Genomic DNA, 18,619 nt, shown 5'->3' with positions numbered 1-18,619 from the left:
AAAATAACATTTTTTGAAAAGATGAAAACTGTAAACCACCTAATTAAAAAATTTTCAACTCTTAATAAATAAAATATGAAATAATGAATAATTATCTAAAATTATTTTTTGCATGAAATTATCTTTGGATAAATAAGTTTGACAATTGTGTGCAAAAATGTTTCCATTCGCTTAAAAAAGTCCTAAGGAAATAGGGAATTATGCGAAGTGTAATTAACAATTGGGAACTAGCTTTCCAGACCTAACAATTGGGGCATATTTCCCAGATTGTGGCGACCTCCCATGTTTTAATAAGAAATCCAAATTGGTCATCAAAAAGGCTTATTAACTTAAGAGAAAGTATGTTTTCGTATCTCATTTAGTAATTTTAAATTTTATCTGTACTAATTGATTGGCATATTTGGGATCACACCTTTAAATCAAAAAATTGACTTCTAGCAAGCAAAAATACAATCAATAAATCAAAAGTTATTTTGGTTGTTACGTTTTTGCACTTTCTTACCAAATTGAATAAGTTTGGTGCTTTTAAATTTGTTCTTAGATATTCTATAAAATTATTATCTACAACAAGGATTTATTATTCTGATCAAAATTTTTTGTTATTTTGTTTTGCTCATTTATGTTGAATTTAAATTAAGCTACTTTATAAAACTTCAATTTTCTTGTAGATATCGCACATAGTTTAAATGACAAAAATAATTTAATATACAAAAAAGTTAGTGGTTATTTTCGTAATGCTTAGTTAAATTTAGAATAATTGCAAAAAATTGTATGAACCAATTGGAAACCTTTGGCGATAGTATAAATAAAAGTAAGCAGCACATCCATATGGATATTTTTATTTTAAAAAAAAATTAGAATTTTAGAGAAATTTAAGTTTTTGTTATCCTTGTTATGCTTCAAAGAACAATTAAGTTAACACTTTTTATCACAGAAGTACATATTTTTTTACAATTCTTTGAACATAAACTGAAAAAAGAATACTTATAGTTATAAAAAAATAAATACTTCAAAAAGGAAACAAAATTACAATATGAATTGGTGTTAAGAAATTGACATTGAAATTATAAATTTTTGGTAAAAAAAAAAATTTTACTTTTTAGACCATTATAAAAAACAAAACTTCTCTGTATTTTCAACTGAAAAAGGATATTGAATACATCAATGTAATTTGAAGGGGGGAAAATCATACATAATGTCTTACTTTTCAGGGAATTGCCCATTTCATAGTATATTAAAGGTTATACCCCAATTCATATAGCAATTTAGTTCTCTTTGTTAAAGCATTACTCTTTATAATATTAGACAGTATTCCTTTCTAAGTTTAAATTTTAAAAAAAAATATAAAAAAATATGTAGTATGGTGATATTTTGTAATATATATATATACTGAGTTCTTTCAAGGAATAAAACAGATCAAGGCCCTTCTGTTGAGTTTTGATAGAGCACTCACATAACACCATAAAAAATTCTCTAAATATGTAATATTGTGTAAGAGCTAAATTTCATCTTCAACAGTTTTCAAATTACCCTGTTATACTATTTTATGTATATATTTCAAGAAGTAATTCTGTCTCATTATCAAAATAAGGGAAAAATTTGTAGTCAATAAAAATAATGTATAATCATGCTAAAAGACAAATTTTTTGCATATTATTTTTCACAAAAAAGTAAAACTTATAAAAAATTATTAATTGATAAACAACTTGAAAACTTTTTTCTATAATTTTAACTGAAAATTATGAGAAAATGAACATTTAAATGTGAATTTAAAAAAAAAAAAAAAAAAAGATATTTATCTAAGAACTGGTTTTAAAATTTTAAATCACTTAAAAAATTTATTAATATCCCCCCCCCCCCCATAACCAGTTGAGAATAATCCTAACAAAGTAAATATTTGTGACAGTAATCAGAATTAAACCTATTAACACAGAGAGTTAACATAGTGTAATTATTATTTAAATAGGGAATTAATTCTTTTTTTTTCAAAATGAAGTATGAGTAAAAAGGCAGTGTTTTTAAGAGATGGTAGCGTTTTTTTACAAAACGGGAGCATTTATTTCGATGAAAGGGCAAACAGAATGGTCTGCCCTTCAAAAAATGCTTAGGGAGAACACTGTAAATATATGTATTTAGATATAAAAATATTCTCTTAAAATAATTGCTGATTGTGTGATAATGGAAGGGTTTAATGAAATAAATTAGGTAAATTATATAATAAAAGTAATTTATTTAACATAGAGATAAAACATATTGTCATTGGCAAACAGTGAGCTGTTGACCCATGTGTCTCTCTTCATGTTAAAAAGGAAAGTTCAGTATTTTTCTCTGACACTTGATGAATATCACTTGTGATACTTTAAAAGATCATATGTGTTATGTTTATTTCTTAGAACTGAAGTCTTTTGGCAAAAATAGACTAATTATTTTCTTTCCAGATAGTTTAAATTCTCACTTCCTTCAAAAAGGAAATTATTGAAACACATAATAAATGCATTAATACTATCACATCCATTATATTACTTATTATTTTAATAATAAGCTAGTAAATTGGACAAACTTATTTTTTGAATATCTTATTTGAATTAGATATACTGCATGTAATATAAAATATAAACAACATATAAAAAACAAATTCATTTATAATAAATGTTGTTGTCTAATTATTACTTTTCTTCCGACAGCATAACCTCAGAATTCAATAAAAAAGGGGTTATTGCTAAATGCATAATAAGTTCAATTATACTACAGAATTCGTTATATGTTTTAATAACTTATTATTTGAATTAGACTCTTTAGTGAAATATACAGAACACGTGGAAAATACAAAAATATTGTTTTACAATAATAACAATTACTTTCTTTCCTGGTATTAGTTAAATACTTTCCAGATATAGTTATAACACATTCGTTATTAAAACAAATATTGAATAGTGATGCACTCATCCGGAAAAATTCAGTTGAATTTAAAAATCGAAATAATGCATCGTTATTAGAAATATCTCCGTAACTAGATTACGAATTAATTATGAAAATTACTAGGACACGTTTATAAAGCAGTTTCTTCAGTCAATAAAATGTTAAATAATACTATAAATCATATTTCATATTGGTAGCAGAAAATGAGAAAAAAAGGTTTGTACTTTGTTTGTTAAAAATGTATCGTTTCTATAAGAAATATCATTTGGTTAACAATTTATGAACTAATTTACCTAATATTAAATAAAAAATCCTATAAAAGCTGTGTTTACATTTCCTCCATTAATTTACTTTCGAAATGCACCTTTACCTTATTCCACCTTGCATTTTATAAATATTAGTTATTTCAAAGCGCTTTCCTCATAGCATAATTTTAAATTAATATAAATTTCTTGTTTATTTAAAGCAGCTTCGTGCATAAAATAGTTTTCAAAGAACAACTATGACATTTAAGTTTAAAAGAATTATTTTTTATTTCAAAATAATTTCATTTATTATTTGTTTTCGAAAATTTCACTTAAATTGACTAAATAATGGCAGCTCATCGCTAGCTGTCGCATAGCAACAAAAACAATTATGAAACAAAGAAAAGAAGAATATTTTACAATCCATTTTCTTATTTAATTAATTTCATCATTTTAAATTTATTTAAATCATTGATCCATATTTAGTTTTAGTTATTAATGCGTTATTTTAATCATTCATAAGAAACATTTATTTGGAACCTTTATCTTTCAAAGTATGAATGATTTGTTTCGATCTTATAATAATATTAAATTATAAAGAGAAAAAATAATTTTGAATATTATTTAAAGAATGTACATATGAAAGTATTTATCTGTTTTAGAAATTTGTTACAAATGCGGTCATTTCTAGATTATAATGGCCTTAAAGTGAGGAAATGTTCCGCATGATTACCAATCTGTGCTTTGTTTTTGGCGTTGTTTCTAAAAATAGCTTGGTAAGAAGACTTTTCATTTCGTTCAAATATTAGTTAAAATTTGGATGTATTTTTTCGAAAATCAGTATTTTGCTCTCGCTTTTAAGTAGTAAAATATATTTTTCTACTCATCGTGTAATCAAGTAAAGTTCATTGACTCGCCTACTATTGCCTATTTATTTTATTTTGAAGAGAAGTTTTATTTTTCTTAGTTGTGAATATCTATCATTTCAACTCCTTTCAAGTGTTTTGAATCATGTGAATTATTTCTTTCATTTTATTTGTTTGGTTATTTTACTATTATTGGTAAGTATTTTTTTTACCTACATTAAAAAATGTAACTATAATTTAATAGTTTACAACAGTCGTATTTGAACAATATAATTAAATGTTTTGAATATTTAATAGTTATTTTATTTAAACATATTTATTTTCTGTACAGTCCAAAATTTAAGAGGTTTATTTTAGTTATTAATTTGAATTATATTTTGATGAAGATTTTGTATTTCTTATTATTAGTTACAAATGAAAAAGTTTAAAAAAAAAAACTTTTTCAAACTATAAATATAAGTGAACCTATGCAGACAGGAATAGATGGTACTTGTTCTCATTGCTCTTTACTTTTCTCCAAGTTTAGTTAAGCATGCATTTTAATGTCCTGTTCTTTATTTATTATTATTATTTTTTTTTTTACATTCTTGACCACACAATCCTTTGCTAAATATGTAATACCTGAATCATGTTAAATAATACATGATTCAGTTTCGGCTGTATTTAGGTAAATGAAAAAGAAAAACTTATCTCTATATATTATTGTCTCGGAATGTACTTAAGTAATGATCATGGACAATATTTGTTACTGACATTTTGGGTGAGATTATGGTATTAAAAGTGCTTATAGTCTTAAAAAATTATAGTTGCAAAATGTTTTTGTAGTTACACCTTAACTAAAGAAATAACTTAGAAGAAAAATCTAATTAACAACTTGAAACAGAAAATATGGGCTTTATCATAGGCATAAGGATAAAATATATTGTTTATTCGTATCTCGACCAGCCCTATTCAAGGGCACACGAGAGTAGAACATACATTCTACATATAAAACATACATAAAACGCAAATAATTACATTAGCAATAAGTATAAATGGCTTACAAAATATAATGTGCAATGAAAATTTGGAAAAAAACAAATGAGAAGTTTACACAATAAAAGAGCATTAGGTATTGGAGGAACAATGCTTTGGGAATATCAAAGATTGTAAAAGCCAATGGCGTAAGAAATGAATTCAGTGATCAATGTTGAAAAATTTTGAAATGTGCCAAAAATGTGAAGAAGAGAAATAAGTTTTTCAGAGGTCTGAAAAGTAAAAAAAAAAGTATTCAAAAGTCAAAGCTTTGGGAAATTTCAAAAGTCTGAAAAGTCAAAGAATAAAATTTGTAATTCTGAAAAGGCAAATTTTGTGCTCAATTGTATTTGGAATGTGATTTGAGATTAGATAGGGCTTGCAAGTAACTAGGACACGATGGTGAAGAAGCGGGATGATGAGGATTGTGGCACGACTTATAATTTAATAAGAGGGCTGGACCTTTTATTAGGCAAACACAGGCAACCACCGCAAGGTGACAGAGACAAAGGGCATAAAATTCTGGTTTATGATTTATTTAAAAAGATTACAAAAATATATTTTTAATGGTTTTTATCTTATAAAACATACTAAACTAAACTCAGTTCTGTGACAGCCCATAGAGAGCCAATGCCTACTGAGCCGATCTCAGTTTTCTTGAACTTGGGCTCTGGGATGCAGGAGCAGTTCCAGTTTGGTGGTCAGCCAAATGCAGAACCCCCAGTGTTTAGTCCCCAAGCATGCTATTTTATCGACCCACTGAATGGGTGAAAAGCTGAGTCATCCTTGCCCTGTCCATGGAATAAAATATATGGTCATGAAAAATATTTTTCTTTTTTATTAAACTGTATTTATCAAATAGATAGTGTATTAAATGAATTTTGAGTTCTTAAGTGCTAACTAGACTAAAATTTTTGCATGTCATTATTTCCACAAAAAAATATGAACAATTTTCAAGTTGACAGTTGAATAAAGAACTTTTTAGTGACCATAACCATGAATGAATGTAAGAAATAAAAAACTGAAACACATTATTACTAAATAATACCGATATCAGTTTAAAATAAGGTTTCAATGTTACCAGTGTTATTCACATATCATTAAAATACGAAGCAGAAAAAAAAATCAGAAATTAAAGCATTAGAAATGTTCTATTATTTTTAACATTTCATATGTGCATATGAAACTGTCTTGTCTATTGCCTATCTACTCTAAAATGTGTCTTATTCTTCAAAGAGTCTCAGTGACCTATCTCTAGTCTATTATGATAGCTGAAACTTCTCACGCAGGAAACTTTAATTGTTGGTAGAACTGTTATAAGTTAGAGCATATCCATATTCGATTCTGTTTAAATTTTGATTCCAAATTGTATTTGATACATAAGAAGGCTTACTATATGGCTATAGGGGGTTTAATAAACAATGTTTAATTCAAATTTTTTATTGTTCCAGTTTTGTGTAAAATATTGCTTTAATATATAAACTTGAGTAGGACTGGGCGTTGTTAAGATTTCAGCATCGTGATGCATCTCCACTCAAACATCTAAATGCTTCGATACATCGCGATGTCACGTTACTGTTTCACATTTGGTTTTGCCAAATTTTGCATTCCTACACAACTTTGCTTTTTATTTATTTGATGCTACTGTAAAGTAAGACTAAAACTGAAATTTTAAATATATATATCAGATTTTTAAAATTTAAACTTAGTGTGCTTGGAGAAAAAAGGGAGTAAGATTTCGAGAGAGGGATATTCAGATAAAATTTATAAAAAGTGAAAATCTGCCAAAATGCATCTAACTAACATTATACGAATTATATTCATTTTATAAGTTTATATAAACAACTAAGTGATTTATAATTGAATGTTCTATTTAATTTCGATAAAGTTATATAAAAAATATAATCAATAGGGAAAAAAGTAAGATAGGAGTAAATTAAATGTATGATTTTATAGCCTGGTATATCAATGTTTAGTAAAAAATATTTATTGTAATGGGTTTTTTTTTAATTTTTTTTTATTTATTATTTTATTTTGATTATTTTCTTCTTTTGGATTAAAATAATTCACTAGACTGTCTTTTTCAATTTAAACAAAACACATCTTTTCAACCTTCAGATTTTGCTGAAAAAAATCGCAAGTTTTTAAATTAAAGAAAGAAGGTATTGAATAAATAGTTAACTAGTGAAACGAATAATTCATTAAAATTTTACATGCAGCTTTGAAAAAAATGAGTCAATTATCTTTAAGGATGAATTAAGAAAGGTAAGAAAAGAAAAAATAGAAATAGTGTTTCAACCTTGGCCAACAAAAATTATTGTTAATTTTCAACATTCTTAAAGATGGTTAGGTATTTTAGACAAAAACACATTAAAAAATTATTACATTAGGAAATAATTTTTCTAGAAAATAAAATTAGAAGAAATTGGTGCATTTTTTTCAGCTTTTATATTGTAATAAATTTATCTTAACATGAATATTTTAGCAATTAATATTTGATATTTGTGGATAGAGTACAGTGTATGAAAAAAAAATTACTTTTGACTTAGTGATCGAATTTCAAAAAGTCTGATTTTTTGAAATTTATTTTTCAGAAACTATTAAACTAATTTCTTTTAACTTTTTTTATTTTAAAATAAAAAATTATATTCTTTAAAAAAAATTTTATACCTTACAATTCAAACTTTTTTCGACTATTACTAATAAAAAAATGAATTAAAATCATTTTTGCATAAAATTATCTTTGGATAAACAAATTTTATAATTTTGTGTTAAAATTTTTCAATTCGAGTAAAAAGTTTTCGAGATATGATGAAATACGCAAAAAGTAGCATTGACATCAAGAGATCCTAACTTTCGATCGCTCTCCTGACCAAATAATTAGGACTATATTTCTCAGATTACGGCTTCGCCTTATATTTTAAGGGTCAGGAATCACAATCCGTCAAAAAATTTATTCAGATATGTACGTTTTTGTGCCTCACTTTGTAATTAAAAATATTGTCTGCTTAAACTAATTAGCATATTTGAGGTCTCTCCCTCAAACTACTAAAGATTAAGTCCTAATATGTAAAAATCCGATCAATAGACCAAAAGTATTAGCCTGCCCCAAAGTATGTCAGCCAACTGTAAAAATAAAATAAAATTTTAAAATGTGCATTGAGCCAACAATTTTAAAAATCTTTATAAACAGAAAAATGAAGAACGGAATAGAAAAAGATTTTTAAAAAATGATGGATTGCGAAAGATAGAAAACTTAGAACAGCCGTTGCGTATAACCTCTTGGTCTTTCATTCTCTAGAATTTCTTGAAGAATATCCTTCAATAATTTATTGAGGGCAGTAGAAAAATTGAAGGTAGTAACCTTCAATATTTTTGAGGAAATAGCAAAAAACTAGTATAAAAATAAAATTTCTTGGAAAAGGATACAAAAGAAATTATTATGGCTTCAATATTGTAAAAATCAACTTTTTTTAAATTTATTTTCAAAATTATTGCTAACCTAATGTATTATTATGTTGCTAATCTATATTCCGTGAAAATGAAATTTAACTGCACACTCTTATAAAAATCGTTATAAATAGGGAAGATCGAAAAGCAATCAAGTCGAAAAAGAATATGCTGAAGAAATAAAAACGAAACGACTGTCTTAAAAAGAAAATTTGCGTTTGATAAGTTTAAAAACTGGTTTGCCAAAATTTTTTGCGAAAATATTAGATTTTTTATATTTTGTAACAATAATAATAATCACTTTTTAATAATTGAAAACGTAGTCAATATGCAAAATTGCAGCTTTATACAAAATTATTAATGAAAGCATTTTATCCAAATAAAAGGAATGCATTCTTCAGATTTAACAAAGAAAAATAGGTTAAAAAAATAAAATAAACAAGAAATCTTTTCGGAACTGATTAAAAAACGATCTTTTCTTCAACAAGACAAAAATGATCTCAAAGTATTATAAAATAACAAAACATAAATAATCCTCAGAAAATCACTTTCTTTTCTTGGATTTGCACGAATTGAAAAAAGCACCTTTTCATCCTTCATTGGCGATGAGTTAGTTTCACTCCTGGTCACATCGGAATTCATTGTATCAGCACAGCGCTACTTGATAATTCGCGACGGAAGAAACACACGGGAAAAGATCGTCACGGCAATCTATGTCACCTCGTGATCGGGGGAAATGATGTTTGCAAGCTTGCGAACATCGATATTGAATCTGAAGAATCGCTCTTCTGATGCTTCGTAAAAGACGCAAACCTAAGCATCAGGTCGTCAATGATTACGCAACATCAGCGTTTTCCGATGAATCGACGTATCACCCAGTCCTATACTTGATTACTATACCTACATGTTACCTTTGCTGAATAAAAATTTTTTTTTTTTTACAAAATTTAATCTATTGCACATTTTCTATCAAAAGGTAAGCTTTGTTGCATTTTGAATTTAAAAAAGTTTCGTATTGGTAATGAAAGTTTGCTGTGTGTATACATATATGTAGCAAAATTTTAATCTGGAAATTAGTTTAAGTTTTCCTGGATAAGTTAGCAGATTTTATTTCTGAAATTGAAGTGAAATCTTAATAATGTTTTTAATTTTTTTTAGTCTGAATTTGTGTAGACATAACTCTTATAATTGTTTACTTTTTTTACAGAATTTCATAAAATTGACGAAATGACACAGGATGTGTCTTCTAATTGTGTTTTAACCAAGAAATGTGCCAATGGGCTGTCGGATACAGCTGAAGATGGTGTTCCATTCTGTGAAGACAGCTGTAATGAAATCAGTATTAGAGAACAACTTTTAGCTGCTAAACAAAGTATAACCTTTCTACAAAATGAGCATGCCATTTTATTAAAAGGTCTTCATGAGGAAATCGAAAGTCTACAAAATCTTTGCAGAGGTCTGTATTTTCTTTAAATTTACATAAATAAGTTTATTTTACTATTTTTTTATGTATATATAAAACGCGGATATAATGCAGGAAAAAAAAATTTCTGAATTCGAAGCAGTGTTCTCCCTATGTGTTTATAGGTTTAATTCATTTATTTCATTAAACACAAACATTTATTTTATTAGGATTATTTCCAACTAGTTGAATTTTTACAATTTTCTCTTTTTTTGAGAGTATATTAATGAATTTTTTACATTATGGTTTTAAATTTTAAAATTATTTTTTAAATACCTTTTTTAAAAATAATAAAAAGGCATCTTTAAATGTTTATTTTCTTATAATTTTAAGTTTAAATTACGACAAAAGCTTTCAAGTTATTTATCAATAATCATTTATTTTTTACTTACTTTACTTTATTTGAAAAACATTTGTGCATAGTGATTGTCTTTATTTATTTTTTACAAACTACAAATTTTTCTCTTATTTCGATGATAGTGAGAATTACTTTTTGAAAAACACACATAAAATAATCTAAGAGGATAATTTAAAAATTGTTGAGGATCAAATTCAGTTAATATTACATAAGATTACACATTTTGATAAATTTTTACAATGTTAAGAAAGTGCCCTTTCAAAACTCAAAGTGCCCTTTCTCATTCCTAGAGAGAACTCTGATTCTTAGTTGTTTTGATTCTCCTGATTTTATAGATCAAAAATATTTTTGTTCTGACTTTTGTCTGTACAGAAAATTTCTTTTTCTACTAATAGAAATTAGATTTTTAAATCATTAATTTGAGCAATCAATTTTTTTCAGCCCATCTATATAGTAATTGTGTATCATTTCATAGGATTACAATAATTGAATTACAATAATAATCTTATTAAAAATCTAAAAATTCAAAATTTCAAACTTAAGAACTGCCTTCTAATGTAATTCATGGTTCAGTTATATAGTCTTACCTGCCAGATTCAAAATTTCCAACTATTTAGAAACTCCGTCATTTTATCAACAAAAAAAAAACTCAAATCAATAATTTTATATTTTCAAGAAGCCGACTGGGTGGCCGAGTGGTTAGCGTGCCTGACTGCGTAGCCGATTTTTGCAGATTCGAATCCCGCTCTGGGCATGGACGTTTCTTTCTCTCTCTGTGTTCTATATCTTTTTCTTCTGTGTGATTGTGTGTAAATATAACCCCCCATATAAACGGGTTTGTGGTTGTATGACGTGCGCGACGCTACTCCACCACCGTGGTTTAGCCATTGGTGCTCACTGGGTAACGAAAAGAGAGTAGCAATTCTGGCATTTCTGAGGCCAATGGGAAATAGACCCAAGTGCCTGCCATTAACAAAAAAAAAGAAAAGAAAAAAAAAATTCAGAGACCATACACATATTTATACAATTGCAGTAAAAATCCTTATAAGGGATATTTGTAGTTAACAATTATTGATTTGTCTCTTTCATCTGATTTTAAAACTGGTTGATTTTAATCATATCCTAGAATTTTTATGTAGTGCATTGTGGGATCATCTACTAAATTTTGTACAGAAAGTAAAATTAATTAACTACATAAAATTTATTTTATTAAAAAGTTCATAAACTGAATTATAAATTTTAAGTAAATATTGATATGAGGGAACATTCATTAACTTATTAATACTGATTATTTTTTATATAAGAGTACAATAAAAATTTTCTGTGTATTGTTTTCTAATTATTATTAGTTGTTTAATCAATGTATAATAAAATTTCAGTATTGTAAAGTTATACTGAATCTGCTCTAACTCATTTAGTAAACAAAGTGATTTTGAAATAAAATAATGTATATTATTATTCTTTTGCGATAAAATTTGGTTTAGTTATACTTAAGTAGAGCAAATTGTTATCACACATATATATATATATATTTTAATTTGTTGTTTTCTCTTTTTAAAAGTAATCTGGTATATATGTAGTATACTGTTCAAATCTCCTGATTTTATTGAAAAATGCCATGATATTTTTTCTTTTGCCCGCTGTGAGGCTTGCAATCGGTAATAACTTATTCTTAAGTGTAATATGAACAATGTCAATTTGGCTTGATAAATCAAATATTGAATAGTATGTGTATAATTTCAAATTAATAAATGTTTGAAATTTTGGGGCACTCTATCTTATATAAAAATTATTAAATTATAGCAGGTTTTAATGTTTCTCAGAGTAAAATTAATTTCATTATTTTTTAACTGTGTATAAATTACTTGCATAATTTATTTTCAAATAATGTCTTGAACTATATTTGTTTCAATCGTGTTATAGTTATGTCATGTTATAGAGAATGTAAAGGTCTAGGCAATTTTCTGTTTAAATAAGAGTTGGTCAAAACTATTTACAAAAATGAGCTTGATATGTAATACTTAAATGAAGAAATTATAATGAGCAAAAATTATAGTGAGTAGAAATTATAGTGAGAAAAATTATAGAGGGAAGAAATTATAGAGAGAAAATAGCTTCTACATTAACTACTCTCTTTTAAAAATTTATATTATATCTATTTTAAAACAATGCATCGACCATTTGAACATACAAAGATTTGAACATACAGTCTCTTATTTTTCAGCTTAAATTTCGCAGTTTTAACTATTATAACTGTTTTGAGCATGAAACCAATTATCATAAAGACAGGCCTGCCTCTTTTTTTAAACTTTTGCAGTTCGACTTACTATCAATTATAGCATTCTGAGATGCAACAGTAAATTTCAGTGCTATATTTCATATAGCTTACATATTTATTGTAGCAATAAATGCATGGCTCAACTGGTCATATAATTGAGGGGTTTAAGAGAAGCTCTCATTGTTGCTTTTCATTACCTATCAATAAATTAAATTTTTTTTAGCAATTTTAACTTAAGAAAATATTAAATCACTATTAAAGGGAATGAAATTTCAGAAAATAACCTATTTCTTTTCTAAAAACTTCAATATACTAAATTTCAAAAAGTTTATAAAAAAAAACTAGTCAATAAATCAAAGCTATGATGGCAATAGCATAACTTTATAAAACTTTTTAAATAAGAAATTGACGATTTATTAAAATGTCCTCATCAATTCTGGTAACTCATGAAATTGTGTTTTCATTAAACGAATTTAACTGTATTTATAAAGCAACATACAAAATATTTTAGATAAGATAGAACATTTAATTTATAACGACTGAAGATATACCCATTTTTAACCACTCAGAAATTCAAATATCACAGCCTTAAAAGTAAGTTTCATGCTCTTCGCCTTAGAAAATATCAAGTTTTAAGATAACAAAAATGCACATAAAAAATAACACTATTAATGAAATACAAACTCTGTACATTACTTTTAATTTATGTTATTGTTAATGAGAATAAAATTTTTAAGTAATTATCTTAAGTTAATCATTTCTATTAAAAACAATAGTTTCTTAAATTCGTCTAGTTTTTAACCATTTTTATTTAAGCCGGCTAACCTTGACTCCTGTGATGAATATTTTACTGTATACTATGCATTTGTCTAAATAATTTATTCTTTAATATAACAGGAATTTTTTTTCTATATATCAAAATGATTTTTTACTGAGTATCATTCTAACATTGGTATTTATTTTTTATAGATCTTCAATTTCGGTGTGAAGTTATTGGATGTATTCTTCCTGATAATGGTTGGTTAAGTTTTTGGTTTTTTAATAGTGTTGATCAATTTGACCTTATTTATTTTGAAAACATGTTTGTTTATTTACTGTTTAGTTTTTAAAATCAATCCTCTTTGAAACAATAACTGTTTTTAATCTCAGTTTTAAATAATTTCTTAAAATGATATGCTTGATTACTGTTTTTTGTAAATGTTAATTTTTTATGTAATTTTGTTTTTGTATATACTTTTTTAATTTTATTGCAGGGCTGGGGCAATATTTTAAAGCACTAAGTTTTTGTTGGCCGCACCTCTTAAGATATTTATTGAAAGAATAATTTTTGAAATATCTATTACATTGTATTACGTTATTAACAATGAAATGTATATGTATAAAAGGTATCAATAAATTACGAACTAATTGTATTATTAAAATAAATATATTCAATAATTTAAAACAACTAAAAAATATTTATTTTCTTATGGACTTAATGCAATCGAACTGCCGTAATTTTAAACTTATACCAATAAAATTAATTTTTTCTATTAAATCAACCAATCATTGTAAAATTATATACATCATTTTAACATTTTGTAATAAAGAATCTGTTATCTTCATTTTGTGATAGCGTTCTTCTTTATCTATCTGTAACATGTTCATGTTGTTAATTCAAAGAACAGAAAACAACATTCAACAGCTATGAACATCATACTTGAAACTTTGTAAAACCATGCAACAAAATACAAAAATGCCTAAGATCTGAAAATAAAAAAAACTCGAATATGCAGTTTCTTTTAATCTTGTGGGCACAATTAAAAGTAAATTAGCAAAATCTCTCTTTTATCTCTGATGATTGCTGCAGAAATTATAAGTTAATTGATATTGCATGTTTTCAGGAAAAAAATTATTATATATATGAAAAAATTATTATATATTTGCAAATTGTCAAATTCATTTTGACTTCTTTTTTATTTTTAAATTTCTAATATGCAGTATAAATTATACTATATAAATTTTTTCCCATCTTAAAAGTAATTTATTTTCCTAATATTAGGGAATAAAGAAAAATCTTTTAATCTTTATTACACTTTTGAGAGTTAAATTATACAAAATATGTTTTTAACCCATTAATCACCTATATAATAGTGCCTCTTTTTTAGTAGCATTCAAAATATTTACATAATTATAAAATAATTGTGTCTTTTATTTCAGAATTTTTCAAATGTAGTCCAAAAACTCTTGAGCAGAAGGTTGAGAATTTATTAAAAGAGAACACAGAACTAAGACGGAAGCTGAACGAAAGTCACCAAGCCATTGACATTCTTGACCAAAAAGAAAAGTTAGCATTGTGGCAGCACCACCAAGAACTGGAACAAAGAGACGAAACCATACTTAGCCTGGAGAAAGAGTTGGAGGCCAAATGCAACACCATTACCCAGCTCACCTCAGCTCAAGGTGCAAGAAGAAAAAAGGGCAACTTCTGGCGCCGCTTCAGTTTCACCTCCTCTAACCATCCTTCAACGTCCACTTCTGTGCCTCATTCCAAAATCCACCCTCCTCGCGTAGAGCATTTGAGCAAAGAGGATCTTCCATCTGAAATGCAAGGATCACTCACATCTTATGAATCTCAATACCAGAGTTATTCCTCATATTCTTCCCTCTCTGATAAAAGTGTGTCTGACGATGAAGGTCTAGGCCATCACACTCAGGGGGAGTACAAGAAGAAACTTGCATCTAAAACAACGGTCAAACTGCCGCCCATCACTGGCCTGCCAACCGTTTCAAACCGTCAACTCGTGCGACAGCAGTTGAGAGTCCACGGATACCCCAACCAAGTGGCAGCCGATTCATTGGCCATCGATCAAATACAATCACCCGAGATGCCCCTTAAGAGGACGAATATGACTTGATTTCTTTTGTGGGTATTTAGTTCGAGTTTGAAATTGAGAGAGTTTGTCAGCCCTACAAATTGACACAAAGTTCTTAATTTTGTACCCAAAGTTTCATTTCTGTGTAGGTTTTGTGACTCGGTAATTTATTTATTTATTATATAGTTTTTATGCAGATAGCTTTTATGACTTAATAATTTATTCTTTTCATTTTTATGTACCGTTGTATACTCTATCTGCCAATAAATATTTGGATACTTACGATAGAAAGTAAAACAAAATTTCATTCCTATGCAATCGTTTGTAAATCTCCCACAAGAGCCGGTTATATGCGCAACTCAAGGAAGAATACTCTCCACAAGTCCTAGCATTATGACTCTTGGTATTTTCTTCCACTCAGTTTGAGGTAATATGTAATCAACTTTTAGACTATTCAGGGCTGATTGTGCTCCGGAAAAAATCCTGATTTCCGGATTTTTCGCTAATAGTGATCCGGAAGTTTCCGGAGATCGAAAGTCAAGACGTTTCAAAAAATCATTGATCACTTAAGTTTCCGGAAATCAAATTTTTAAAGGTGGAGCTTAAAAACACAGTTTATTTAATTTGTTTGTAAGGGAGAGCCACAGAGATACTTTATAAGCTTATATTCATGATTAATATTCATTTTTTATCACTAAATAGTTGTTATAATCATTAACTCAAAAAAAAAGACATATTTGTAAATTTTAATTACTTCTCCAGGTTATCATAGGTATGTGTAAATGGTATAAGTATGTGTAAAATTTTAAATATATTTTTAGTAAACTAAGAAATATTGAGAAAAAGGAAAAAAAAACCTTGTTTAAATTTTTTTCTAATTTTTCAATTTAAACTGTTTCTTTTTTGTTTGTTTTTTTTCAAATTCAGGAAATTTTCTGGAATTTTGACTTGGACTCACAATCACCCCTGACTATTGCACCCCTTCATTTGGCATGGTGATCAGTCCATTGGGTTAATCCTATTGTCTTCTTACCAGTCCATGCTTAACCTCTCAGGAATACAGCTGGCATTTTTGTCCTTGAAGTAGCATGGGTTTAACCTATAAAACTGCTACAATATAGGACTCACTCAGTCATTTGAAGAAAAGGTCCACACCAAGAGAAATACCCCCAGATAACTATTTTACCTTGATAATGGGTGTCCAAATACTTATTGACAGATTGTGTATATGCATTGACTTTAGCAATTTTTGGGCCTTACTCCCCTATTGATAATCAGCAACTCTTTATTGGTCCAGCAGTTCGGAACTAAATGCATATGTAAAGCTTTTATACTTGCACTGTTTATGGTTATTTGAATGGAGTGAGAACCACAAGCATAAAGCTTTCATTGGCCTATAACTGTTTAGTGTGATGCAGGAGTGCTAGATTTTGACACAAAAAACAGAATTACTTAAGAAAATATGCTTCATCTGTAGGAAAAATTTTCTTTTATAAAATATTTTACTTACTTTTTTAAAAATCGTGTTGAATGTTTTTTTCCCCCTCTTAAGTGAATAGCATGTCACCCCTGTGTGCAGAATACCGGTGACATTGTTGTGGAACTTCATAGAATTCTTTCAGAAAGATTTTTCATTTGGGAAATAATAAAATTTGGTTTTTTATCTTCTGAAATTTTGCAGAATTTTGAGCTGAATTTTAAAAAAATAAGTATTTATTTATTTATTTTTTTTGCAGAATTGTTTTCAAAAGATTGTCTTCCCCGTGTGCCGGAGACGAAAGAAACGCCCGTGATCCTCCATAACCTTTAACCTCAATCGGAATTCTTGCCTAGTTCCGCTAATTTCAATTTTTCTCAAAATCTCGTTAATAAGATATTTATTCCTTCTCTAAAAGCAACTCTCCTCTTTTTTTTCTGCATGCGCTCTCAATCACGCACATTGTTTTTTTTTTAAAACTCAGAATTGCAAGAGCAAGACATAACTTTGAAATTAAGAAATTCCTTAGCGATTTGGAGTGGCTTCAGATATAATTTAAAATTGATAATATAAAAAGTATTTTCAAAATCACGGGAATTTAAAAAATAGTTCGCTCTAGAAATGTTTGGGTTTTTTTTTTTAATTTTCCAATTAAATATGGCTGAGTCAGATTTCCTTACAAATTCAGATGTGTAAAATAACTATTAAATCAATGTGGTATATTTGATTTGTACCTCCTTCTATTTGGCTGAAATAATTCAATATTTTTAACATGATATTATGGCATGAAAATTTCAAATCACATATTTAAGTAATTACTTCCACCAATTCTTTCACTTAAAATTGATAACATTTAATTAATATCATTTACTATCTTTATTTTATTTGGTCATGAGATCCAAATATTTGTAATGCTTGTTTAGGAATATATCTAAGCATTATGAGTTCAAAAGGAAAGACTCGTTAAACTGAAATTGGGTTGGTTACTGGGTTATTCCCTAAATGAAGTTGGGATAATTAGTGAAAGAAAAATCTCATTAAATATAGATTGACTCAACTAATTTGTTTTTTAAGTATTTGGATAAGTTTTATATTACTATATGGGATTTTGTATTCCCACTCTCTAAAATAAAATAGGGGTAATTACTGAAAAAAATTATTTATTCAACTTATTGTTTAATTAATTAGCTATGCTTTTCAAAGACATTATTTCAATAATGTTATAAAAAATAATTTCGTGTATTTCTTCGCAATTTTAAATAATTATTTTATTTATACTTGCAATTATTTTGTAATAGTAATTTTAACTGCATAAATTACTGTACACATTTATACATAAAATGTATTATAAAACTAAATATAACTTATTTACCTTTTAATTGTGAGGTAGTGATTCAATATGTTTATTAAAAAATGTTGCATAATAAAGTAATATTATTGAATAACTTAATGTAAAGGAACAATACTTCTAGTTTTAAGTTTTGAATTTGGAGAAGGATTGTCCAGATTCTTACTTTCCATTTATAACAAAAATAGCTAAAATGACACATTAAGATATACACAAACAAATAGTGTTATGGTTCAAAACATTTTAATGTATCTTAAATACCTCTATCAATAAAATAAATCAGAATAATAACTGCCCTTCAATAAGAGATAACTAAATCATTTACGCACATGTAAGTGCTGTTATAA

The 18,619-nt window shown here is 27.0% G+C and overlaps 2 protein-coding genes across 9 annotated transcripts in view; one reads left to right on the top strand and one right to left on the bottom strand.

Annotated features, from left to right (window-relative positions):
• The window catches only part of LOC107439259 (uncharacterized), a 60,781-nt gene extending 57,447 nt beyond the window's left edge, over positions 1-3,334 (bottom strand). Inside the window, exon 1 of one of the 4 annotated variants that reach the window (XM_016051782.4) lies at positions 3,213-3,334. The gene's annotated coding sequence lies outside the window, so the exon portion shown is untranslated. Of the gene's footprint in view, positions 1-2,858 lie in introns of all 4 variants that reach the window. The other 3 variants (XM_016051783.4, XM_087160585.1, XM_071181954.2) reach the window with 3 other exon arrangements.
• A 177-nt stretch (positions 3,335-3,511) lies between these two features.
• On the top strand, positions 3,512-18,047 carry LOC107439260 (uncharacterized). 5 transcript variants are annotated; one of them, XM_087160590.1, is made up of 6 exons: positions 3,538-3,718; positions 3,827-3,940; positions 4,132-4,225; positions 9,702-9,950; positions 13,562-13,609; positions 14,792-18,047. In XM_087160590.1, the coding sequence occupies exons 4-6, from the start codon at positions 9,722-9,724 to the stop codon at positions 15,487-15,489; spliced, it is 975 nt and encodes a 324-aa protein (XP_087016716.1). In that variant the 5' UTR covers positions 3,538-3,718; positions 3,827-3,940; positions 4,132-4,225; positions 9,702-9,721; the 3' UTR covers positions 15,490-18,047. The 5 variants fall into 5 exon arrangements, with proteins under 5 accessions (XP_087016717.1, XP_087016713.1, XP_087016715.1 ...); XM_087160587.1 differs by lacking the exon at positions 4,132-4,225 and having other exon boundaries at positions 3,523-3,718; XM_087160589.1 differs by lacking the exon at positions 4,132-4,225 and having other exon boundaries at positions 3,526-3,718; positions 3,856-3,940.
• Positions 18,048-18,619: the final 572 nt, after the last annotated feature.

Source organism: Parasteatoda tepidariorum, chromosome 4 (assembly GCF_982258835.1).
Source record: "Parasteatoda tepidariorum strain Cologne lab strain chromosome 4, Ptep-v5.0, whole genome shotgun sequence".
NCBI classification, from domain to species: Eukaryota; Metazoa; Arthropoda; class Arachnida; order Araneae; family Theridiidae; genus Parasteatoda; species Parasteatoda tepidariorum.
This window is presented reverse-complemented; position numbering and strand designations above follow the sequence as displayed.

Coding starts and splice junctions, on each gene's coding strand:
- LOC107439260 (XM_087160591.1), top strand. CDS start 9,722: ATGACACAGGATGTGTCTTCTAATTGTGTTTTAACCAAGAAATGTGCC. Junction 9,951..13,561: donor TCTACAAAATCTTTGCAGAG/GTCTGTATTTTC, acceptor TATTTTTTATAG/ATCTTCAATTTCGGTGTGAA. Junction 13,610..14,791: donor ATGTATTCTTCCTGATAATG/GTTGGTTAAGTT, acceptor CTTTTATTTCAG/AATTTTTCAAATGTAGTCCA.